General features: G+C 41.6%; 1 gene segment (V, D, J or C); it reads left to right on the forward strand.

Moving 5' to 3' along the window:
* The first annotated feature begins 4,083 nt into the window (after positions 1–4,083).
* Positions 4,084–26,056, forward strand: LOC132376387 (immunoglobulin heavy variable 4-59-like). The segment is given in 3 exon segments: positions 4,084–4,129; positions 4,214–4,360; positions 25,734–26,056. Coding segments are annotated over 3 exon segments (516 nt in total).
* Positions 26,057–27,384: the final 1,328 nt, after the last annotated feature.

Below are 27,384 nucleotides of genomic sequence, written 5' to 3' on the forward strand. Positions count from 1 at the left end.
CAGTCCGTCAATGTCTCTAGATGGGAGCTTGGGGAAAATTCTACAGACGCACCTCTGACGACTGGGCCCCAAGACGGACAACACCCAGACCCGTGCCACCCTATCCAGGTTATCTCTCATGGCCCGGGGCGGTCCCCACCTCCTGAGCGCGACTCCGAAAAATCTATCAGAAAGAATCCAACCCCCAGGACTTAAGCGTGCCCGCCACTGAGTCCATTCCACGCTCCACGGGCCTCAGCACATACCGGTCAGTCTTCACCTCGGGAGCAGGAAGTGTAGAGAGAGTGGGGAAATTAGTAAGGTTGGCAAAGAACCACCGCGCCACAGGCGTCTGGGCGCAGGACACTCTCGCTTTCCTCCCCGCAGCGCCGGGCCATCGTAGGGTGGGTCCATGAAGCTAGAGGGGCGCCGGCGGATACCGGTACGCCGGGCCAGGCGGCTCCACGTCCGGGCGGAAGCGCGGCGCGGACCGCTCCCCTGTGAGCCTGCGCGCCCAGCCTCCGGCGAGAGAATGACACGCCCACGCCCCTGCCGGACCAGGAGAGATGCCGCCAGCTTCGCCGGACTCCCGGAACTCCGCTTCCCGCTCGGAGGCCGCGTCCCATCCATCGCAAAGCTCGCCGGAGCTCCAGAGGGAAGAGACGATATAAAAGAGGCCGCCAGATGGCGGCCGACAACCGGCGCGAACGTACGCGGGAAGATCCCGAGCGCCCGGGAGCGAGGACGCAGCGCTGCCCGCCCCAAAGCCAGAGCTTGTCCCGGGGCGGGTGGAGGGCGTCCGCCCCGGCCCTGAGGCATCCTCGTGGGACTTAGCTCCCGGTTTTGCGCGGCACAGCACGGCACGACCGACCCCGACAGCACACAGAGGGAGCGAGGGCGGGGAGAGGAGGCTGGGAAGATATTGGCTGGCGTCTGCCGCCATGGAAACACACTACCCACGCGATTTCCAGGTGGTTAAAATTCCACGGAGACGCCGGCGGGGCCTGGTGGCCAGCAAGGGCTGCCCAGAGTGCAAGAGCGAGAGCCTGGCTCCTAGAAAGGAGGGAAGCCGTGGACTGGCAAACCGAAACCCAGCAAGTGCTCAGAGAACAACAATGCATGAGTCGGTTTTCATTCCATACTTTCGAACGGAGGAGGTCTTTCGAATGTACAGGGAAAGCCCAGAAGCTGGAAAGGAAAGGCTGATACGCTCAGACCCATACAAGTGGAAGTAAAAATCTATCTCTGCATAGACCGTGACAAACTCCAAAGACAACAAATTGGTGTGTGCGAGACACTGGGGAAAATGCACTTGTGGTCATGACAACATAGATTTCAGCATGACTTACCACAATAACAGGGGGGAAAAAGTGTGTGTGTGTCAATAGCTATCCACTATACACCCAGTTCCAGTACATCTATACAATGCAACATTGTGTGTTTTGTGTGTTTGAAATATGTTAAATGATGATGATAAACTGTAGTCCAATAACAAAAACAAAATAAAACAACCACCCAAAACTCAAGATGTAGAACTTCCAATGTCAGGCATTAAAAACTAAATTTTAAAAAATGGAAAAAATATATATATCTGATAAGGGGTTCCTATCCAATCCCTAACCCTAACCCTAAACCCTACCCCTAACCCTAACCCCTAACCCTCACCCTCACCCTCACCCTACTGTTTTTCCAAGTATAGTTCCTCCTTCTTCTTTTCTCAATTATTCTAACAAAGCCCACAAATGTCCTCAACAATCTGGCTTAAACTTTCTTGAAGTCCACACCCCATTATGAGCTTATGCTCTGGAACATTCATAAGGGGAAATACAGAGACCATCAGATGCACCTGTCCATGGGCTGAACATGAAGCCCACCACTATCTGTCCTTCGCCCACCCATCTCCCTGGTCAGGAACTCTTGGTGTTATCATCACTGGTAACCTGCAAAAGAATATGACTGAAATCTCACTAATTCATTTTACCATCACCCATTGGTCATCTCTAATAGATATTCCCTCCAGTATCATAATATGATCTAATCTCCAGATATAATTGCTATTATCTTCACAAAGCACAAGATAACATTTTAGTGCTTATGACCTAACTCATTTTGCCTAGGGGTAAAGAGACCCTAACAACACATCCCCAACCACTGAAACATAAAGACACCGGTTATATTTCCTTCTATGTGAACAGGAATTTGTATGGGTTTCCTCCAGTCTACTAGCTCATGAAGGCCAAGTCATATGCCAGTGTATCTGTTCAAATGCAGGCTCTGATTCCACCTGGTGAATAATGGGCTCACTTGGTTCTAGGTGTTGGATACCATCCCTTCCCCTCCCCTGTCCCACAGCATCTCAGCTCACCTTTCAGGTCCAGACTTTTCCTATGACTCTTGCTCATCCTGCTTTAGTTGACTCTCTTATTATCTACATTTAGTCAGTGAGATTATTACTTACTTTTCTCTATTAATATTATTGAAAAAACTAAAAGCAATAGGGTACATTTGGGAATATGTTCATGAAATAGTATGGAGGAAAGGGCTTTTCATAGACAGCAGGTTCTACATTAGTAAATATGCAAGTGATATCACAGGACTGAGGAAGTGCTGATCTGCCCCAGACACACAGGTGTGACATCTCAGTGCAGAAGAGGAGCCAGTGTTACATGTACAAATGTGTCAGTCAGAGATGAGGACTCAGATTGGTCTTTTCTGGTTCCCAGGAGAGATAACATCACTGATGACATTGATTACACATCCAACACTCATGGCAAACCCACTATAAAGTTCAGACATGCTGTTACTATCGTGATCCCCAATTTACATCCTTGCAGACAGAAATGCACATGGTGAGGCCACATCCTCACTGCCCACAGTGAGATGGGGTGGAGCTGTGCTCTGCTCTCCAGCACCACTTTCTTATATGACCTCAGGCACAGTCCCAGGACTCAGTGTCCCAAGGACTCAGGAAAGCTGCTCTGAGGTGGACTTTTCAAGGGAACCTGCTTCCTGAAGTGGGGGCTTTCCTCTGACCATGACACCCTCAAACTCTGCAAGCCATTCAATGTGAAGGTTTACTTCTAAGAATCATGCATGTTCTCTCACCCAGTGTGGTGGGAACTGTGTTGCCTGAGCTCCAATGTCACTGGCTGTGACAGAGAGACTTAGAAATGAACACTTCTAGAAGGAGTGAGTCTGCGCACAGTGACCAGGTCACCTGCCCAGCATATTGGAGTCCTGAGGAGCTTCCAGGAGCTGTCTGTTCTTAGTCCTTGGTAGCCTTGGGGATTCCTCAATGTCCACCCACAAGGAGGGAGTCCTGAGGTTCCTGGTGTTCCTGACACTCAGTTGTGCACAGGGAAAAAGCAGGACAGGCTACTCGCCAAGTCAGCAATGCTGGGAAAGATGACCATATCAGCAGAAATGACTACCTTTTCCACACAATTACCTGTCTGGTTAGTTGTAATGAACAAATCCACCTCCAGAACAACTCTTGAAAATATTTAAGCTCTTTCAGGTGAAGAATCAGTCACCCCAGTTAAGTCAGACAGTAAATGTCTTGTGAATTATGATGAACAGTGAATTTTACACGTTTGTCTGAATTCAAATTGGTTATTACATGTATGTTTTATCTGCAACATTTGACTATCCAATAAATAAACATGAGCTAATGTGGAAAGCCAAAAATAAGAGTTTGTGTCTGACAACTTGGACGACCCTGAAGGTGAGTTGGGGATTTGATAATTGAAGATATGTACCTCCATGGGATTAAAGTCTATTCCCAAAATCTACCATTGAGCCTTGAGCCTTGACCACATCTGTTTTCCTGACCAGCCTTAAAGCATCGTTTCACTCCTGGACAAAGAGGCACCAGGAATGTGAGGAGGACACCCCAGGTGGGGGCTGAGTTCTCTGAGGGCAGTCAGCGCCCTCCTCACAGGGGAAGCCCCAGAGACAGGGACCTCCTTTCACTGCTTGTTATATAAACGTCCCTCCCACATGAAAATATCCATGTAAGTCAGAAGACTAAAAAACACTTAAATTCAGGTATTTCCTCGTACTTGAAGAGATTTTCTGGGATCCATTCATGTCACCCACAAGAAGATGAATCAGCTGTGGTTCTTCCTCTCTCTGCTGTCAGCTCCCAGAGGCGAGTGTCTCAGGGATTCAGACATGAACATGCGGGGAAGCTGCATCTGAGCCCATGAGTCACCGTGGTTCACTCTGTCCACAGGTGTCCTGTCCCAGGTGCAGCTTCTGGAGTCAGGACCCAGCCTGGTGAAGGCCTCACACACCCTCTCCCTCACCTGCACTCTCTCTGGTTTCTCATTAACCAGCTATGGTGTAACCTGGGCCCGCCAGCCTCCAGGAAAGGGGCGATGTGGAGCAGTCGAAGCACAGACTATAACTCAACTCTTTTTTTTTTTTAACATCTTGATTGGAGCATAATTGCTTTACAATGGTGTGTTAGTTTCTGATTTATAACAAAGTGAATCAGTTATACATATACATATATCCCCATATCTCCCCCCTCTTGCATCTCCCTCCCACCCTCCCTATCCCACCCCTCTAGGTGCTCACGAAGCACCGAGCTGATCTCCCTGTGCTATGTGGCTGCTTCCCACTAGCTATCTATTTTACATTTGGTAGTGTATATATGTCCGTGCCACTCTCTCTGGGACGAAGTGAGAGAGTGGCATAACTCAACTCTTAAGTCACGGCTCAGCATCACCTCCAAGAGCCAAGTCTATTTATCACTGAGCAGCCTGACAACTGAGGACACAGTCGTGTATTACTGTGCGAGAGACTCAGTGAGGGGAAGTCAGTGTGAGCCCAGACACAAACTTCCCTGCACGGGGGCGCATAACAACCAGGGAGTGCCCAGGACACACGAAGTACAAAGCTGAGCCCCAGGAGCAGGTGCAGGTGGGGGCTGGGAGGGGATTCTTGTTAGAACTTGTGCCTTCCTCTTCCTGCCCAGTAGTTCCACCAGAGACCCTCTTCTATATCCTAATGTTTCATCGTTGCGGTTTACGTCATGCTCACAAAATTGTGTGTGCATATATATTTTTTTATTTTAATTTTTTTATTGAAGTAGGGTTGATTTTAAACACACACACTTAATGCTCAGCAGTTACAGTTGTTTTTTCTGCTTTATTTTTCTTTTTATCAAAGGATCTCAATACAACACCAAGGCTTACCATCATTTTCCCTGTGAGTCTGATTCTCGAAACTGGTGAATATCCTGAGAAGGCACATGAGATTTTTAAGCATTATTAATTTCAGTTTTGTTTTTGTTCATGTCGTTGGAAGAGACACACCCTCCTTCTTTCAGTTAACCTTCACAGTTGGAATTCTGTAGCTTGCTTGCATTGGTATACACACTAATGTCAGAATGTCCCAATACTTCATATGCAATGATCCTCATTAGTCATAGATACCATATCTGCAAATTCACTTACTTGTTACCTTTTATTAGCACCCTAAAATAACTTCTGTCATTTCATGTTCATTCATGGAAAATTGCAATGTGGCCGGTTCTTTGAATCACCCAAAACAGACACACACACTTTCCCAGCTGAGGTCAGTCAAGGTGATACTTTCTTTTCCTGTTGCAACTACCGTCATAGAAATGAGCACTTTCTGGGGTCAACCTAATGCCATGCTTTTCCCTTTTCTGTGATTTTTGGCAATTGTTTAAAGTACCCCCAGGCATAGTACTGAAGAACAGTATAGTGTCCCTAAGCACAAATGGTTATGAGTGGACTTAGGAGAAAATATACATGACAGATCAGCTTCATTCAGGCATGAGTTATGTGGCCATGGGCTGTGAGATTGATATTCATATTTCCAACATAAATCTCAGGCAAAACACGAAGACAAAACTCACTGCTGCATATTTGAGGCAGCCTTGAAAACTTAGCTTAATTCCAACTGCAGCATGGCAAATGGGGGCTTATGGCCAAGAAGAGGGTGGGGTGGAATGGATTGAAAATTACTAACAAAAGAAATATAGGCTAAGCAGATTCTGGTTACATAGACTCAAAAGGATTCTTCCTAAAGGGAGACCAGGGTGATCAGATATCACATGTGTGATAAGAGGTTTGATGGATTTGATCAAATATTGAGGGTGATCAGAGTTCAAGCGTTGGCAGTTCATATTAATCTGAGGTAGTGGTTTCTTGACAAAACTTGGTCATGCAAATACAAACACAGAAGCCTACAGGTCAAGACTAGTTGAGAAGAGCATTTCAAGTAGCCTGTTGCCTAAGATGTGTTCAAGGATCATTGTCACACTTAAGAAGAGAAATGTTGAACACAAAAATAAACCAGGGATGCACACACACACACAGAGAGAGAGAGAGAGAAAAGACTAGCTGAGGACTCATTGAGAAGGGGTCCATCTGCAAACGAAGGAGAAAGGACTTAGAAGAACCCAAATCTGCTAACACCTTGATCTTAGACTTCTAGCATCCAGATCTGAGAGAAACATATTTCCTTTGTTTAAGCCACTCACTCTGCTATTCTGTAATGGCTTCACTCACCTACTAATACACAAATGATATAGAAATAGACATGTATATGGAAATAAAAGTATCATATTGTAAAGGAAAAATCACCCATTCTTCAGAGGTGACATGATGTTCATACCCAAAAAGACATATATGTGCCTATTGTAACATTCTTTAGAATTTAGAATAGATGACAAATGATTTCTGGATAAATTAATGTCCAAATTATATTGGTTTGAGTATAACTTGGAAATGAATAATATAAAAATTGATCAAAATTAAAGTGCAATTTTTCTTATCAAAGAAAACTCAAATTTTTAAGGAACGACGTTTTAAAGTATATCCAAAATTTGTGGAGGTATTGCTATGTAAAGCATTGTAAACATAGGATGAGAGGTGAAGAATTACGACATAGAACAAGAAAATAATAGACCACGTGCTATTGAACTGTGCTCACTACATTTGTAATAAAAATGCCAACACAGTGTGATGAAATGTGTAAAGCTGGTTGTGTGACAACGAGAAAGAGCACAGCACTTGTTTAACAAGCAGCTCAGAGTTAGAACAGAGATACAGAGAACGTGTGCAGGAGGCAGAGGAGGAGGCCCGAGGAGGCCGGGGCGGGGGGACGAGAGGAGGAGTGTGAGAGATGCCCAGCTCTAGGCGTTATCATTAGATGTGTCCTCAGGAAGTTTTCACATGAAACCCTGGAAGGGAAAGGAAGCCCTGCTGTGCTTACTGTCACACCCCTGCCCTCTGACTCTCCTTTGTCCAAACACTCCTGTTCTGGAAGGGCAGGACCTGTGCTCAGTGAACAGAAGCTGTGTCCACCGTGGATCTCAGCAAGCACCCTCCTCCAGAGCCCCAGAGAGGGACCAGCCATGACCATCTTTATATAAAAACATTCTCCCCACCTGCACATCACACCCAGGCTCAAGGGGAAAAGGCAGCACCTGTGCTGTGCAGAGTCAGGGTTCTCATCTTCACTGACATAATTCTCTGAAAGTCAAAGATTTAATCAAAAAGAACATGAAATCCTTCTGGTCATTCCTCCTCTTGCTGGCATCCCTCAGCTGTGAGCACCTCCTGGGTCTGAGGAATGTGGAATTATGGGGTGACGTCTGTGAAGTGCATGTCTCATTACTTTTCCTTCCCCAGGTGTTCTGTCCCAGGTGCAGGTGCAGGTGCTGGGCCCAGGACTATTAAAGACCCTCTACCTCGCCTGCCCTATCTCTGGATTCTCCATCCAAAGAGTGCTGACTGCTAGGACTGGATCCCTCAGCCCCCAGGGAAAGGGCTGGAGTGACCGGGGTTCTTTTGTTCTAGGAATAGCACAGCATACAACCTGTCTCTCCAAAAATGACTCTCCACCTCCAGAGACACATCACAGATTCATTTTTCCCTGCAGCTCAGCTCCGTGATGACCTAGGACACAGCCCTGTATTACTGTCCCAGGAGGCACAGTGAGAAGTCAGGGTGAGTCCAGACAGGACCCTCCCTGCAGGGGCCGCTCCGACCACCAGGGGGCGCTCAGGGCCATCAGGAAACCAGAGGACCAATTTCAGGGTAGGCGTAGAATTCATGGAGGGGTTTTTTCTCAGAAGCTGGGGTTTCTCCACTGGATCATTTCCGCCCCTGCAAGCTCCATCCATCATGATTCCAGGGAGCTTTCCTGTTTCTGAACTGGGGACTTTATTTCAAGGTGTCGGGCTTGTCTGTCTTTCCCCATCTATCTTAGGACAGGCTGCACAGAAATTTTACTTCATGGATTATGAGACCTGGACGACACCCCTGCCTGTGTCTGACCTGAGTCTCCAGAAGACGAGACAGGGCCAAGGCTGGATGTGATTGTTTTAATATTTACAACTTCCTACCTGTACTTAACTATTTCAGAGTTTTATTTTGCGATGATAATTTATCCCCAAATTAACTGACCTTTAACATATAAAACATAACAATTTTTAATTTGTTTTATACATAGAATAATTTGGGTTGTAATTCTTCAAATTACATTAATACAACCAAAATGCATGCAATTTGTTTCCCAGACACAGTATGACAGAAGTTACTAGACCTTCACCAATATCCATATCCCTCCCCTCAGGAGAACACAGCTAATCATCATTTCCTCTTGTCTCTTACATGTTGGTTGTGGCCAATTTCTCTCTTCTAAGCAAGGATGCTTGCAGGAATTTCCACAAGTCCATCCCAGTGACCTGCTCAGTAAATTACAGAAAAATAAAAAGTAATAAAGTGAAAAAAAAAGTGTCATAGGAAGTAAATATTTTTTGACATAAAACACACTGCTGCTTATTTCAATAGCAAAAATGAGTTTATTCGGGACCAACCAAGAATTACAATTCGGGGACTGTAGTCATGATGAGTCACGTGCAAGTCCCCAGTAAAAAAGGAGAGAATAACTCTTTTATCAAGGTAAAAAGGGAGTTGAGTCAGCTATAGTGAACTGAGTCCATGTTTTTTTTGTTTTGTTTTGCTTTGTTTTTTGGCTCAGTTCTTGCCAGAAAAGAAGAGGTAAACTTTCTTCCCCTTCTTGGATTCTGAGATCACCGAAGGGCATGCCAAATTGCCCTTCTGTTCATCCAATTTTACTCAATTGAGGTTTCTCTTTATTATTATTATTGCTGTTTCTGTTGTTGTTATTTTACATTTTCCACTTTTTTTTACATCTGTCTGTTAATTTTAATCAGAGGTAAAAGCTGAAATAGACAATAACCTTTTGAACCAATTAAATATAATTTTATGAATTTCTCTCCGTGACTTCTAATTATCCCACCATGAGATTACAAATTTCATTGCAGAGAAAGGTTTATTGTTTGGGGCTTTTTAAATTTTTTAATTAGTATATTTTTATTGAAGTATAGTTGATTTACAATGTTGTATTAGTTTCAGGTATACAGCAAAGTGATCCAGTTATACATACATGTACGCATATATATTCTTTTTCAGAGTCTTGCCCCATATATGATATTACAAAATATGGAGAATAGTACCCTGTGCTATACCGTAGGTCTTTGTTGATTATCTATTTTATATATTGTAGTATGAATATGTTAATCCCAAATTCCTAATTTATCCCTCTTTCACACCTTCCCCTTTGTTAGCCATAAATTTAATTTTCAAGTCTCTGAGTCTGTTTTGTAGATAAGTTCACTTTTTAGATTCCACGTATAAGTTATATCATATGGTATTTGTTTTTGTTTATCTGACTTACTTCACATAGTGAGATCATCTCTAAATCCAGTCACTTTGCTGCAAATCACATTATTTCATTCTTTTTTATGGCTCAGTAGTATTCCATGTTCCATGGTATGTGTGCATGTGTGTGTGTATATATATATCACATCTTCTTTATTCACCCATCTGTTGATGGACATTTCGGTTGCTTCCATATCTTGACTATTGTAAATAATGCTGCAATGAACATCAGGGTTCATATATCTTTTTGAATGATGGTTTTCTCTGGATATATGCCCAGGAGGGGGATTGCTGGATCATATGATAGTTCTATTTTTAGTTTTTTTTAAAGGAACCTCAGTACAGTTCTCCACAGCGGCTATACCAATTTACATTCCCACCAACAGTGTACAGGGGTTTCCTTTTCTCCACACCCTCTCTAGCATTTATTATTTGTAGACCTTTTGATGATGGCCATTGTGACTGGTATGAAGTGATACCTCATTTGGTTTTGATCTGCATCTCTCTAATAAGTAGCTATATTGAGAATCATTTCATGTGCCTTCTGGTCATCTGAATATCTTCTTTGGAGTAATGTCTATTTAGATCTTCTACCCATTATTTATTGTATTTTTTTTAATATTGAGCTTCATGGGCTGTTTGTATATTTTGGAGATTAATCCCTTATCAGTTGCATTATTTGCAAATCTTTAATCCCATTCTGTAGGCTGTCTTCTTTTTTTTTTTAATTTCCTTTACTGTGCAAAAGCTTTTACTCTTAATTAGGTCTCATTTGTTTATTTTTGTTTTTATTTCCATTATTTTAGGAGACAGATCCAAAAATGTATTGCTGTAATTTATGTCAAGAGTGTTCTGCCTATGTTTCCCTCTTAAGAGTTTTATAGTATCTGGTCTTACATTTAGATCTTTAATCCATTTTGAGTTTATTTTTGTGTATGGTATTAGGAAGTGTTCTAATTTCATTCTTCACTATGTAGCTGTCCAGTTTTCCCAGTACCACTTATTGAAAAGACTGTCTTTTCTCCATTTTACACTCTTGCCTCCTTTGTCATTGATTAACTGACCATGTGTTGGGTTTATTTCTGGGCTTTCTCTCTTGTTCAATTGATCTATATTTCTGTATTTCTGCCAGTTCCATACTGTTTTAATGACTGTAGGTTTGTAGTATAGTCTGGATTCAGTGAGCCTGATTCCTCAGCTCCTTTTCTCTTTCTCAAAATTGCTTTGTCTATTTGAAGGTTTTTTCTGTTTTCATACAAATTTCAAAAAATTTTGTTCTAGTTCTCTGAAAAATGTCATTGATAATTATTGGGATTGTGTTTAATCTGTAGATTACCTTGGGTAGTATAGTCATTTTCAAAATACTGATTCTTCCAATCAGAAAACATGGTATATCTTTCCATCTGTTTGTGTCATGTTTGATTTGTTTCATCAGCATCTTATAGTTTTCAGAGTAAAAATATGTTGCCTCCGTAGGCACATTTATTTCTAGGTGTTTTATTCTCTTTGAATTGATAGTAAATGGGATTGTTTCCTTAATTTCCATTTCTGATCTTTCCTTGTTAGTGTATACAAATGCAAAAGATTTCTGTCTGTTACTTTTGTAACCTGCAAATTTACCCAGTTCATTTATGAGCTCTAGAAGTTTCCTGGTAGCATCTTTAGGATTTTCTGTGTATAGAATCGTGTCCTGTGAAAACAGTGACCGTTTTACTTCTTCTTTTCCAAGTTGGATTACTTTTATTTCTTTTTCTTCTGTGATTGCTGTGGCTAGGACTTTGAAAACTATGTTGAATAAAGGTGGCAAGAGTGGGCATCCTTTTCTTGTTCCTGATCTTAGAAGAAATGCTTTCACCTTTCCACAGTTGACTATGATGTTAGCTGTGGGTTTGTCATATGCGTCCTCTGTTATTTTGAAGTAGGTTCCTTCTATTCCCACATTCTAGAGAGTTTTTATCATAAATGGATGTTAAATTTTTTTATAAGATTTATCCTCTCACTTTTGCTCATCTTAATCTTGTTTGTTCTTTTTTATTAAATTTATTTATTTATTTATATTTATTTTTGGCTGTGTTGGGTCTCCATTTCTGTGTGAGGGCTTTCTCTAGTTGAGGCAAGGGTGGGTGGCCACTCTTCATCGCGGTGCACAGGCCTCTCACTATCGCGGCCTCTCTTGTTGCTGAGCTCAGGCTCCAGATATGCAGGCTCAGTAGTTGTGGCTCACGGGCCTAGTTGCTCCACGGCATGTGGGATCTTCCCAGGCCAGGGCTCAAACCCATGTCCTCTGCATGGCAGGCAGATTCTCAACCACTGCACCACCAGGGAAGCCGAATGTTAAATTTTATCAGGAGTTTTTCCTGCATCTATTAAGATGGTCATATGGACTACATTCTTCAATTTTTGATGTGGTTTATCACAGTGATCAACTTGTTGATATTGACAAAATTTTTTCTCCCTGGGATAAATCCCACTTAATCATATTGTATGATCTCTTTAATGTATTGGTGGATTCCGTTTGCTGCTATTCCATTGAGGATTTTTGCATCTATGTTCATCAGTGATATTGGCCTGTATTTTCTTTTTTGGTATCTTTGTCTGGTTCTGGTATTACAGTGATAGTGGCCTCAAATAATGAGTCTGGAAGTGTCTCTTACTCTCCAGTTTTTTAGAAGAGTTTGAAAAGGATGGGTGTTTTCTCTTCTCTAAATGTTTCATAGAATTCACCTGTGAAGCCATCTGGTCCTGGACTTTTGTTTGTTGGAAGATTTGTAATCACAGTTTCAATTTCATTACTTGTGATAGGTCTGTTCAGATTTCCTATTTCTTCCTGGTTCAATCTTGGAAGGTTATACCTTTCTAAGAATTTGTCCATTTCTTCCAGGTTGTCCATTTTATTGGCATGGAGTTGCTTGTAGTAGTCTCTTAGGATGCTTTGTATTTCTGTGGTGTCCATTGTAACTTCTCCTTTTTCATTTCTAATTTTATTGATTTGAGTCCTCTCCCTCTTTTTCTGGATGAGCGTGATTAAAGGTTTATCAATTTTTTTTTTATCTTCTCAAAGAACCAGCTTTTAGTTTCATTAAACTTTGTTATTGTTTCCTTTGCTTCAATTTCATTTATTTCTGCTCCGATCTTTATGGTTTCTTTCCTTCTGCTAACTTTGGATTTTGTTTGTTCTTCTTTCTCTAGTTCCTTTAGGTGTAAACTCAGATTGTTTATTTGAGATTTTTCTTGTTTCTTGAGGTAGGCTTGTATTGCTATAAACTTCTCTCTTAGAACTGCTTTTGATGCATCCCATAGGTTTTGGATCATTGTGTTTTCATTGTCATTTATCTCTAGGTATTTTTTGATTTTGTCTTTGATTTCTTCAGTGATCTCTTGGCTATATAGCAATGTATTGTTTAGCCTCCATGTGTTTGAGTTTTTTACGTTTTTTTCCTTGTAATTTATTTCTAATCTCATAGCGTCATGGTCGGAAAAGATGCTTGATATGATTTCAATTTTCTTAAATTTACCGAGACTTGATTTGCGACCCAGGATGTGATCTATCCTGGAGAATGTTCCGTGTGTACTTGAGAAGAAAGTGTAATCTGCTGTTTTCGGATGGAATGTCCTATAAATATCAATTAAGTCTCTTTTTTCCATTGTGTCATTTAAAGCTTGAATTTCCTTATTAATTTTCTGTCTGGATGATTGATCCATTGGTGTAAGTGAGGTGTTAAAATCCCCAGTATTATTGTGTTACTGTTGATTTCCTCTTTTATAGCTTTTAGAATTTGCCTGTGTATTGTGGTGCTCCTATGTTGGGTGCATATATATATTTATAATTGTTATATCATCTTCTTGGATTGATCCCTTGATCATTATGTAGTGTCCTTCCTTGTCTCTTGTAACATTCTTTATTTTAAGGTCTATTTTATCTGATATGAGTATTGATACTCCAGCTTTCTTTTGATTTCCATTTGCATGGAATGTCTTTTTCCATCCCCTTATTTTCAGTCTGTATGTGTCCCTAGGTCTGAAGTGGGTCTCTTGTAGACAGCATGTATATAGGTCTTGTTTTTGTATCCATTCAGCAAGCCTGTGTCTTTTGGTTGGAACATTTAATCCATTCACATTTAAGGTAATTATTGATATGTATGTTCCTATAACAATTTTCTTAACTGTTTTGGGTTTGTTTTTGTAGGTCCTTTTCTTCTCTTGTGTTTGCCACTTAGAAAAATTCCTTTACCAATTGTTGTAGAGCTGGTTTTGTGGTGCTGAATTCTCTTAGCTTTTGCTTGTCTGTAAAGCTTTTGATTTCTCCATCGAATATGAATGAGATCCATGCTGGGTAGAGTAATCTTGGCTGTAGGTTCTTCCCTTTCATCCCTTTAAATATATTGTGCCACTCCCTTCTGACTTGTAGAGTTTCTGTTGAGAAATCAGCTGTTAACCTTATGGGGGTTCCCTTGTATGTTATTTGTCATTTTTCCCTTGTTGCTGTCTTTTTTTTGGAATAAAAATTTTTATTAGTATACTTGCTATGCAATATTATATGAGTTACAGATATACAATAGAGTGATTCACAATTTTTAAAGGTTATACTCCATTTATAGTTTTTATAAAATATTGGCTATATTCTGTTGTATAATATATACTTATAGCTTATTTTTTTTGAATTATAGAATTTTATTTATTTTTTTATACAGCAGGTTTTTATTAGTTATCCATTTTATACATATTAGTGTATATATGTCAATCCCAATCTCCCAATTCATCACACCACCACCCCCTGCGCCACTTTCCCCCCTTGTTGTCCATATGTTTGTTCCCTACATCTGTATCTCTATTTCAACCCTTCAAACATGTTCATCTGTACCATTTCTCTAGGTTCCACATATATGCATTAATATACGATATTTGTTTTTCTCTTTCTGACTTACTTCGCTCTATATGACAGTCTCTAGATCCATCCATGTCTCTACAAATGACCCAATTTTGTTCCTTTTTATGGCTAATATTCCACTGTATATATGTACCAATCTTCTTTATCCATTCGTCTGTTGATGGGCATTTAAGTTGCTTCCATGACCTGGCTATTGTAAACAGTGCTGCCATGAACATTGGGGTGCATGTATCTTTTTGAATTATGGTTTTCCCTGGGTATATGACCAGTAGTGGGATTGCTGGCTCATATGGTAATTCTATTTTTAGTTTTTTAGGGGACCTCCATACTGTTCTGCATAGTGGGTGTATCAATTTACATTCCCACCAACAGTGCAAGAGGGTTCCCTTTTCTCCACACCCTCTCCAGCATTTGTTGTTTGTAGATTTTCTGATGATGCCCATTCTAACTGATGTGAGGTGATACCTCATTGTAGTTTTGATTTGCATTTCTCTAATAATTAGTGACATTGAGCAGCTTTTCATGTACTTCTTGGCCATCTGTATGCTTTCTTTGGAGAAATATCTATTTAGGTCTTCTGCCCACTTTTTGATTGGGTTGCTTGTTTTTCTTAATATTGAGCTGCAGGAGCTGTTTATATATTTTGGAAATTAATCCTTTGTCCATTGATTCATTTGCAAGTATTTTCTCCCATTCTGAGGGTTGTCTTTTCGTCTTGTTTGTAGTTTCCTCTGCTTTGCAAAAGCTTTTAACTTTCATTAGATCCCATTTCTTTATTTTTGTTTTTATTTCCGTTGCTCTAGGAGGTGGATCAAAAAAGATCTTGCTATGATTTGTGTCAACAAGTGTTCTTCCTATGTTTTCCTCTAAGAGTTTTATAGTGTCCGGTCTTACATTTAGATCTCTAATCCATTTTGAGTTTATTTTTGTATGTGGTGTTAGGGAGTTTTCTAATTTCATTTTTTTACATGTAGCTGTCTAGTTTTCCCAGTACCACTTATTGAAGAGACTGTCTTTTCTAGATTGTATATCCTTGCCTCCTTTATCATAGATTAGTTGACCATAGGTACATGGGTTTATCTCTGGGTTTCCTATCCTGTTCCATTGATCTATATTTCTGTTTTGTGCCAGTACCATATTGTCTTGATTACTGTGGCTTTGTACTATAGTCTGAAGTCAGGGAGTCTGATTCCTTCAGCTCCGTTTTTTCCCCTCAAGACTGCTTTAGCTATTTGGGGTCTTTTTTGTCTCCATACAAATTTTAAGATTTTTTGTTCTAGTTCTGTAAAAAATGCCATTGGTAATGTAGATTGCTTTGGGTATTATAGTCATTTTCACAATATTGATTCTTCCAATCCAAGAATATGGTATATCTCTCCATCTGTTTGTTTCATCTTTAATTTCTTTCATCAGTGTCTCATAGTTTTCTGCATAAAGGTCTTTTTTCTCCCTAGGTAGGTTTATTCCTAGGTATTTTATTCTTTTTGTTGCAGTGGTAAATGGGAGTGTTTCCTTAATTTCTCTTTCAGGTTTATCATCATTAGTGTATAGGAATGCAAGAGATTTCTGTGCATTAATTTTGTATCCTGCAACTTTACCAAATTCTTTGATTAGCTCTAGTACTTTTCTGGTGGCATCTTTAGGATTCTCTATGTATAGAATCATGTCATCTGCAAAGAGTGACAATTTTACTTCTTCTTTTCCAATTTCTATTCCTTTTATTTCTTTTTCTTCTCTGAATGCCATGGCTAGGACTTCCAAAACTATGTTGAATAATAGTGGTGAGAGTGGACATCCTTGTCTTGTTCCTGATCTTAGAGGAAATTCTTTCAGTTTTTCACGATTGAGAATGATGTTTACTGTGGGTTTGTGGTATATGGTATATGGCCTTTATTATGTTGAGGTAGATTTCCTCTATGCCCACTTTCTGGAGAGTTTTTTTATCATAAATTGGTGTTGAATTTTGTCAAAAGCTTTTTCTGCATCTATTGAGATGATCATATGGTTTTCCTTCTTCAGTTTGTTAATATGGTGTATCACATTGATTGATTTGCGTATATTGAGGAATACTTGCATCCCTGGGATAAATCCCACTTGATCATGGTGTATGATCCTTTTAATGTGTTTTTGGATTCTGTTTGCGAGTATTTTGTTGAGGATTTTTGCATCTTTATTCATCAGTGATGTTGGTCTGTAGTTTTTTTTGTTGTTTTTTTGTTTTTGGTAGTATCTTTGTCTGGTTTTGGTATCAGGGTGATGGTGGCCTCATAGAATGAGTTTGAGAGTGTTCCTTCCTCTGCAATTTTTGGGAAGAGTTTTGAGAAGGATAGGTGTTAGCTCTTCTCTAAATGTTTCATAGAATTCACCTGTGAAGCCATCTGGCCCTGGACTTTTGTTTGTTGGAAGATTTGTGATCACAGTTTCAATTTCATTACCTGTGATTGGTCTGTTCAGATTTTCTATTTCTTCCTGGTTCAGTCTTGGAACGTTATACCTTTCTAAGAATGTGTCCATTTCTTTGAGGTTGTCCATTTTATTGGCATGGAGTTGCTTGTACTAGTCTCTTAGGATGCTTTGTATTTCCGCGGTGTCTGTTGTAACTTCTCCTTTTTCATTTCTAATTTTATTGATTTGAGTCCTCTCCCTCTTTTTCTTGATGAGTCTGGCTAATGGTTTATCAATTTTGTTTATCTTCTCAAAGAACCAGCTTTTAGTTGTATTGATCTTTGCTATTGTTTTCTTTGTTTTTATTGCTATAAACATCCCTCTTAGAATTGCTTTTGCTGAATCCCATAAGTTTTGGATCGTCGTGTTTTCATTGTAATTTGTCTCTAGGTATTTTTTTATTTATTCAGTGATCTCTTGGTTATTTAGTAGTGTATTGTTTAGCCTCCATGTGTTTGTGTTTTTACGCATTTTTCCCTGTAATTGATTTATAATCTTATAGCTTTGTGGTCAGAAAAGATGCTTGATATGATTTCAATTTTCTTAAATTTACTGAGGCTTGATTTGTGACCCAAGATATGACCTATCCTGGAGAATGTTCCATGTGCACTTGAGAAGAAAGTGTAATCTGCTGTTTTCGGATGAAATGTCCTATAAATATCAATTAAATCTATCTGGTCTGTTGTGTCATTTAAAGCTTGTGTTTCCTTATTAATTTTCTGTTTGGATGATCTGTCATTGGTGTAAGTGAGGTGTTAAAATCCCCACTATTATTGTGTTACTGTCAATTTCCTCTTTTATAGCTGTTAGCAGTTGCCTTATGTATTGAGGTGCTATTATGTTGGGTGCATATATATTTATAATTGTTATATCATCTTCTTGGATTGATCCCTTGATCATTATATAGTGTCCTTCCTTGTCTCTTGTAACATTCTTGATTTTAAAGTCTATTTAATCTGATATGAGTATTGCTACTCCAGCTGTCTTTTGATTTCCATTTGCATAGAATATCTTTTTCCATCCCCTTATTTTCATTCTGTATGTGTCCCTAGGTCTGAAGTTGGTCTCTTACAGAAAGCATATATATGGGTCTTGTTTTTGTATCCATTCAGAGAGCCTGTGTCTTTTGGTTGGAGCATTTAATCCATTCACGTTTAAGGTAATTATCCATATGTATGTTCCTATTACCATTTTCTTAATTGTTTTAGGTTTGTTTTTGTAGGTCCTTTTTTTCTCTTGTGCTTCCCACTTAGAGAAGTTCCTTTAGCATTTGTTGTAGAGCTGGTTTGGTGGTGCTGAATTCTCTTAGTTTTTCCTTCTCTGTAAAGCTTTTGATTTCTCCATCGAATCTGAATGAGATCCTTCCTGGGTAGAGTAATCTTAGTTGTACGTTCTTCCCTTTCATCACTTTAAATATATCATGCCACTCCCATCTGACTTGTAGAGTTTCTGTTGAGAAATCAGCTGTTAATCTTATGGGAGTTCCCTTGTATGTTATGTTATTTGTCGTTTTTCCCTTGTTGCTTTCAATAATTTTTTTTCTCTTTAATTTTTGTCAATTTGATACTATGTGTCTCGGCCTGTTTCTCCTTGGGTTTATCCTGCCTGGGACTCTCTGTGCTTCCTGGACTTGGGTGGCTATTTCCTTTCCCATGTTAGGGAAGTTTTCGACTATAATCTCTTCAAATATTTTCTCGGGTCCTTTGTCTCTCTCTTCTCCTTCTGGGACCCCTATAATGCAAATGTTGGTGTGTTTAGTGTTGTCCCAGAGGTCTCTTAGGCTGTCTTCTTTTTTTTTCCCATTATTTTTTCTTTATTCTGTTCCATGGCAGTGAATTCCACCATTTTGTCTTCCAAAGACAAAATGTCTTCTTTGTCTTCAGTTATCCATTCTTCTGCCTCAGTTATTCTGCTATTGATTCCTTCTTGTGTATTTTTCATTTCAGTTATTGTATTGTTCATCTCTCTTTGTTTGCTCTTTAATTCTTCTAGGTGTTTGTTCTTTGATTTTTCTATGTCTTTGTTAAACATTTCTTGCATCTTCTTGATCTTTGCTTCCATTCTTTTTCCGAGGCCCTGAATCATCTTCACTATCATTATTCTGAATTTTTTTTTCTGAAGGTTGCCTCTCTCCACTTCATCTAGGGTTTTATCTTGTTCCTTCATCTGGTACATGGTCCTCTGCCTTTTCATTTTGTCTATCTTTCTGTGAATGTGGTTCTTGTTCCACAGCCTGCACAATCATAGTTCTTCTTGTTTCTCTCAACTCACCTTTTGGTCTGTGCATGAGTCATGGATCTTGGCGAATCACAGTAGATTATTGTGAGCGTCACTGTGTGGTGGTGACTCCAGTGAAGCTACTCTATCAGCTGTGATTTTATTGCTGAGAAAATTAATCTAACACTGGTATCTTGTTTGTGGCTATTGACCTGGAAAATGCTATTTTTTCTCAATATCTGTTAATGGAGCCATAAATATTAGAATGGAGTAATGATGATCCAGATATTGTACTGATGCAAGGAAAAAATGTGGTTTTTGAGGTGTGCAATGGAATGAAACTTCCTGTGGACCCACCTGATGCTTTCACCACAGGACATCCTCTCAAATCACAGAATCACAGGATGAATGGTGCACAAGGGTGGTCTGAAACTCAAGTTAGGAAACAACAAAACAATATAATAAGCACCTGGGGTTGGTGAGAACCACATCACAAGAGAGATGACAGGGAAAGAAAGAAGGAAGGACGAGGGAAGCCTGACTCAGTCCCTCGCCAGTTGAAAGAACAGGCTTGCCCACATTCAAATTTACTTCAAGCTTGAGGGTAAAATCCACCCTTTGTCTGTGGGAGCTCACAACTCTATCCTCTGAACGACTGAGGTCTTGGGGAGAAGGCAGAGCTGTGGTCTAGAAGAAGATGAGGCTGTGGGATCTTCTCCTCCGCCTGGTGACAGGTCCCCAAGGTGAGGGTCTCAGGTGTCAGACACAGGTCTATGGTGTTGGTTGTGACTGCAGGTAACTGACAGTGACTGATTCTCTTTGTTCACAGGTGTCCTGTCCCAGGTGCAGCTGCAGGAATTAGGACCCAGACTGGTGAAGCCCTCCCAGACCCTCTCCCTCACTTGTGCTGTCTCTGGATTCTGCATCACAACCAATGCATATGATTGGACATGGATATGCCAGCTCCTAAGGAAGGAGCTAGAGTGGATGGGATGCATACAATTTGCTGGTGGCACAGCATATAACCCATAACTCATGAGTACCTTCTCCATCTCCAGGGACATATCCGGGAACAAGTTCTCCCTGCAGCTGAGCTCTGTGACCACCGAGGACACAGCCCTGTATAACTGTGCAAAAGATACACAATGAGGGTAAGTCAGTGTGAGCCCACGCACAAACCTCCCTGCAGGGAGATAGGAGAGGGGATGTAGGGAGCGCTCAGGAACCACAATTGTGTGTTTTAGCTCCAGGAACATGTGCAGATATAAGTTAAGGGCTGGTTTCCTGTCAGGGTCTGCAACTTCCTATCCATGTAGCAGTTTTCCCTGTGGAACCTCTCTGGGCTCATGATTCTCTGCATAAATATTCAGTATCTCATAGAAGATTTGTTGGAATAAGAGAAAACTACTCTCACATGCACAAAAGGCAGAGTCAGTTACAGTCGCTGACTCCTGTCCCTAAATGTCAATCAACTATCAAATCTATGTTGAGTCAGCTGCATCTATAGAAGAGTCTCTGTGGAACTCAAAAATGCAGATCAGCAAACCCCAGTCCATCACCCCAGCTAGCCAGCAGGGAACGGCATAAAGTGCAGGCTGGGGTCAGGCAAAAGAGGTGTTATAAATCCGAAGCCATATAGGAAACATTGCTGGTGGCCATGCTCTTTGTCTTGACACCACACTCACAGCTTTAATAGTAGGTGACACCAAGAAAGGACACAACGATCCCAACTGAAGCTAGGTATGGATGTCTCCTTTGATGATGGGACACATGCACACCCCAAAAGAATATGAGTGTTATCACCTCCACTATTAAGGTGTCTGTTGAGAGAATGTCAGGCCTTTCAGCAAGTCAGAAATGGCCTTATATAGAGAGGAGTGGGGACTGGTTCAGGGTTTTTACTGTGGTTCAGGGGTGGTGAAAAGCAAGGGCCCCTCTCTCTGAAGGGGCTCCTGTGGTTCCAATCTTCCACCAATATCAAAGGAGACAGAAGCTATGCTTTCCTACCAGATGTCCCATGTGTGAGCAGAATCAGTAGAGTGAGAAATGAGCCTTAAGGTTCAGCCATCAAACATCAACTATAGAGTATGACTACCTATTTCACTTCAAAACTAGAAAATGAGTAAAAAAAAAGAATAGATAAATGGGGGAGGGATCAAGATCCCTCACCTTCTCCCCACAGATACATCAAAGATACACCTACATGTGGATCGAATCTCACAGAACACCTACTGAACGTTGGCAGAAGACCTCAGACCTCCAAAAGGGCAAGAAAATTTCCATGTAACTGGGTAGGGCAAAAGGAAAAACAGAGAGAGAGAAATTAATCAGGACAGGTTCTGCACTGCTGGGAGGGAGCACTGAAAGAGGAAAGGTTTCCACACACTGGGAAGTCCTCCCACTGACAGGGACAGAGGGGGAGCTTTGGAGCCTTGGAGATGAGTGCAGCAAGAGGTGTGCAGAGGGCAAAGCAGATAGACACGTGCACAGACAATAGGTGCTGACTGGCATGCCCCAGCCTGAGACACTCTTCCGCTGGGGTGGGGGCTGGTTGCTGAGGCTTGGGCTTTGGAGGTTAGACCCTGTGGAGAGGACTGGGAGTGGCTGTGCGAAGACAGTTTGAAGGGTCTAGGGTGTGGTGCGCCACAACCGAGGGACTGCAGGAAAAAACCTGGGCCCACCAGAGAGGCAGGGTGCCATTGTTGGGAGGTGTGGGAGGAGAGGGGCTGGTCCACCAAAGTAACATCTTTCTCTGTGGCCTCTCAGCCATCAGGGCACTGCCTACATGAGCTATGGGAGCTGGCACTAGCCGCCGCCGGCATCTCGGACTACAGATGCAGTGCAGACCACTGCTACAAGAGTGTTTCCTGTGTGCAGGTGCAGCTCACTGCTCCCACCTTCCAGCGAGCATTTGCGGCCCAACAACACCAAGGGTCCCACAGCCCGGTGCCAACTGCTGCCCCCGCCTCCCTGGGAGTGCATGTGACCCACCACCACTGCCAAGGTTCCTGTGACCCAGTGCCACCATTACCCCCCCCCACACCCTGGGGGTGAGCTCAATGCCCCACCACTGTTGAGGATCCCGCAACCCAGCACCAGCCACTTTCCCACCTCCCCAGGGGTGTGCACGGTACCCGCCACCACTGCTGAGGGTCCATGACTCAGTGACAACCACTGCCCTCACTCCCCTGGGTTGTGTGCAATCTGCTACCTCTGCCAAGGGGCCCTCAGCCGTGAGCCAAGTGCTACCTCCACCTTCCTGGCAAAGTGCACACAGGCCAGCACATGCTGAGGAAAGAGACCATAAGCATCCAAACCAAGAACAACCCTCACGCCAAAAAAAATTAAACCCACACAAGCTACGTAGGGACGCTTCAGCATATAAATAGCCCTCCAAGACTACAGTAGATATTTGTTTCTCCTGAACTCACAGAGTAAGAGAAACGTAAGCCTAACGAAGAAGCAGAAGAACCACTCTCAGTTAAAAGACCAAGAGAATTCCCCTGAAGGAACAAACAATGAAACAGACCTCTTCAGTCTAACAGACATCAAGTTCAAAAAGTCAGTAATGAAAATACTGAAGGCGTTAAGAAAGGCTATTGACAGAAATGCAGATTACTGTAAAAAGGAACTAGAAACTACAAGGGGAAGCCAAGAAAAATTAGAAAATTCACTTGCCGAGATGAAAGCTGAGCTCAAAGCAATAAATAGCAGAATGAATAATGCAGAAGAAAGAATAAGTGACCTGGAAGATAGAATAATGGAAATTACCCAATCAAATCAGCAGACAAAAAGCCAAATGCAAAAAACAAAATGAAAGTAATATGGGATAATATAAGATGGGTCAATCTACACATAATAGGGATTCTAGAAGGAGAAGAAAGAGAAAAAGGGGTTGAACATGTATTTGAAGAATTTATGGCTGAAAATTTCCTAAACCTAAAGAACGAAACAGATATCCAGATACAGGAAGCACAGAGGTTCCCAAACAAGATGAACCCAAATGGACCTACACCAAGACATATTATAATAAAAAATGGCAAAAGTTAAAGAGAAGATTCTAAAGGCAGCAAGAGAAAAACAAAGAGTTAATTACAAGAGAACCCCCATAAGGCTATCAGCTGATTTCCTACAGAAACTCTTCAGGACACAAGGGAATGGCAAAATATATTCAAAGTCTTTAAAGAGAAAAATCTGCAACCTAGAATAATCTACACAGAAAGGTTATCATTTAGAATAGGAGAAGATATAAAAAATTTCTCAGACAAGAAAAAAACAAAAACCAAATCCAAAAAAGAGGGGATATATGTATACATATAGCTGATTCACTTTGCTGAACAGTATAAACTAACACAATATTGTAAAGCAAATATACTCCAATAAAAATTTTTTTTAAAAAGGGACACCAGGGTCACACGGCCTGCATGGCCCAGAGTGACCACTACGGGACACCGTCACCCCGACAATCCAGTATCTGCGCATCTCCTGAGTGTTGTCTTAGCAACTTCACTGGAGAACATTCTTTAAACTCCCACCACCCATCCAGGTTCAAGGGATCTATCACACTGCAAGTCAAGCTGAGAGGGGTGAATACCCTCCACACTTTCATGTCTTGCAAGTTTCATTCTCTCTTTCCCTTGTTTTCATGTTAGTTCTGCACAAATGACTGTACACATTGCTCTTACTGGGATAAGGAACGTTCTCAGACATTAGCTCCAATGAATCCTCTTTATGTCTCATTCTGCACAACCTCTCTGTAGGTTTAGTCCTCGCTGGTCACTTCCATCTTCTTGAAATCACCCCTCAGGTGGTTTCTCCTGTCCTCTCTACTTAGCACGTCCTTTGATGTATCTTCCACATCTGCCTGACAATTAAATGTACAGTTTCTCAGGGATAAGTCTGCTTATCTAGGCTAAAAGACACTACAGCAATTCACATTGTAAAGTCCAATCAAATGAATTAATCTTTGAGGTGAAACAGTACTTCATGCTTGGAAATGTTGGTCTCCTGGTCAGAGGGCAAAAGAAATCAGATTTCAGTGACATTAAGGATTCTAACACAGCTCTACCAGTTTTAGTGCCCTCTATGTTCATATCAGGCTTTTCCATCCTGTGGACAATAGAGGATGACCATTGTCTGATGAGTTTTTAGATAAAACATCAAAAAAAAGGATCCATTCAAGAAGATATTGATAAATTTGACTTTGTTAAAAAATTAAAAACATTTGTCCCACAAAAGATATCATTAAGGAAATGAAAAGACAAATGTAGGTTGGGAAAATGTATTTCAAAATCATATATACGACAAAAGATGGTGTTCATAATGTGTTAAGAACTTTATATACTATGTGGGGAAGCCCTGGACCCTCTGACCACGGGGCCCAGCCCCAGGGACATGGGAGAGGGAGGCTGGGAGTGAGGGGTTTCCTGTCAGGGTTAAAGTTTACATTACTATGACCAAATGTATGCTATGAACCCTTTTCAATTTCCCACCCTGAACTCGAACTTCACAGATAATAGTAGACAAAGACAGTAGATTAGTTAATCCTCTGCCATAATCATTTCAACCCTGGAAGAGGCTGGATTACACAGATGCACAGTCACTCTTTTTATTTTCAATGTTTTCTTTGTATAAGAGTGTGATTATTTCTGATGTGATGAGATTGGATCCTCTGCAATATGACATGAGCTGGCATAAGAGAGGACTTTGCCCAGGGTACCATAAATACAATAATAAAACTTCCAGCATCAGTAACCTATACCATGCCTCTGTTTGGAATGTAGTTACTCAAATTACAGTAAAATTGTAAATGGTTAAATTAAAAATATATATACTGGAAAGATCTGTTCTTTACATTGTGAGCATTTTTAAACCAATATAGACATCAAATAATTATTTGCATATGAAATTATGATTATAAAATTTTGACAGTTGTAGATATATAAATGTGCTGTGTTTCAGAAAATATCTGAACAAATGCTAAACCCTTTAATATCTATTTGAAAAACACATGAGATTTGAAATAGTCCACCATTTATTCTTATGCTTAGGAAGGAGATGCCTGGTTTTAAACTGATTTCAATGTATCTCTTAAACCAAGTGCTCCCCTAACCCAGATTCAAATACCGAGTGAGTTTGAAGGGAAGAGAACTCACAGGGGCCCAGAAAGATCACAGGGAGTGTAACCTCACTCCAACCCCACTTATGAGAACAGGGCTTCCCCACATGCAAAATTTCCTGCAAGCTCTAGGGTAAAATCCACCCTTGGGTAGTGGGGGCTCAAAGCTCGCTCCTCAGGCAAGGCTGAGGTCTCTGGGGAAGGCAGAGCTGTGGTCTAGAAGAAGATGCAGCTGTGGGGTCTTTTCCTCTGCCTGGTGACAGGTCCCCAAGGTGTGTGTCTCAGGTTCAGGGCAAGGGTCTATGGGGATGATTGTGGCTGCAGGTGACTAAGAGGGACTGATTCTCCTTGTCCCCAGGTGTCCTGTCTGACCTGACACTGCAGGAGTCTGGCCCAGGACTGGTGAAGCCCTCACAGACCCTGTCCCTCACCTGTGCTGTCTCCGGGGGCTCTGTAACCAGCAGTTACTACTGGAAGTGGATCTGCCCGCGCCCTGGGAAAGGGTTGGAGTGGATGGAGTACTGGACAGGAAGTACAAGCTACAACCCTGCTTTCCAAGGCCGAATCTCCATCACTGCTGACACGTCCAAGAACCAGTTCTCCCTGCAGCTGAGTTCTCTGACCACCGAGGACACAGCTGTGTATTACTGTGCAAGAGACAGTGAGAGGAAGTCAGTGTGAGCCCAGACACAAACCTCTCTGCCGGGAGACAGGAGGGGCTGGGCGGCAGGGGGAGCTCAGAGACTAGGCCCAGGAGCCGGTGCAGAGGGTGGCAGGGAAGGGGCTTTCCTTTGGGATCGAGAATTACGGCTCCAAAACATTCAGCTGCCCCAAGGGACATTTCATGTTTTTTCTGTCTCTGAATTCTCATATTCTCAGCACAGCCAACAAACAAGAAAGTTACATTGTCTATTTGCAGATGGGATATCATCAGTCACTAGGGATCTGTCCATCAAGTTCCTATATCTTATTTATTTTTCTTGACAAAGAGAACATCCAGAAGACTCTCAGCTTCCCTGTGATTCGAAAACATTTCCACAAAGGGAGGTACCAGCACATTTCATCAACCCTGTGTCCAAACCCAACTTCGACCCCCTCACGCACAGGTGGCCCACATGTAGGCCCTCCTGTCAGACAGGCACATATGACCTCAGGGGGTTATGATCAGTGCACCCCCAGGACCTCTGTCCACAGGGTCTCTCTACCCCCAGGATATGTTAACCTCCTGCTTCTGATTAACTGGGGTGGATGTTGAACCCACCCCAACATAACCCTCTGCCTTCTACCTTTTAAAATCTCCCTCTACCTGTCCTAGACCCTGAGCACCATGGGGTTAGGGTTAGGGTCAGGGTTAGGGTTAGGGTTAGGGTCAGGGTTAGGGTAGGGTTAGGGTTACGGTTTTAAAAAAGCACACAAGATCTCAGAAAACCAAGTAGTGTTTCCCTCTGTGAGGGGATTTTATGAGGTAAATCTCCATTTGAAAGGGTGTCTCCCTCCCTGACCAGGAATAGGGTGACTGAAGCTCAAGAAACTTTTACCTATGGAGAAGGCCTGGACTTAAATCTACATAACAAACATACCCTTGTTTACTATGCACTGCCCAATAACCTCCTTTAACTGGCTTCCCCCCTCTCCCAACACCTTTCTTTTTTTAACTGAAGATGGTATATAAAGGGGATTAGGTCATTTCCTGAGTTAGTTTTCCTGGTGCTGACCTGAAACAAACAGACAGCCAGCTATTTCTCCAGCAAATATGGGTTTATTCTCAGGATCGGGAGGAAATCACAACTTGGAGGGCTGCAACCACAGCAAGGCACATGCGCATCCCCATGAGTCAAGGGAAGGAAAACACCTCTGTAGAAAGGAAGAGGACACTGGAAAGCCTATAGCAAACAGAGTACACAACTTTTTACTGGCTGAGTCCTTGAGTCCTGGCTCAGTCCTTTCCTGAGGCCAGGAAATGAGAGTCTTTCTTCTTACTGTGGGGCTCTGCAATTGTGGTAACGCAT

Source organism: Balaenoptera ricei, chromosome 12 (assembly GCF_028023285.1).
Source record: "Balaenoptera ricei isolate mBalRic1 chromosome 12, mBalRic1.hap2, whole genome shotgun sequence".
Classification (NCBI taxonomy): Eukaryota; Metazoa; Chordata; class Mammalia; order Artiodactyla; family Balaenopteridae; genus Balaenoptera; species Balaenoptera ricei.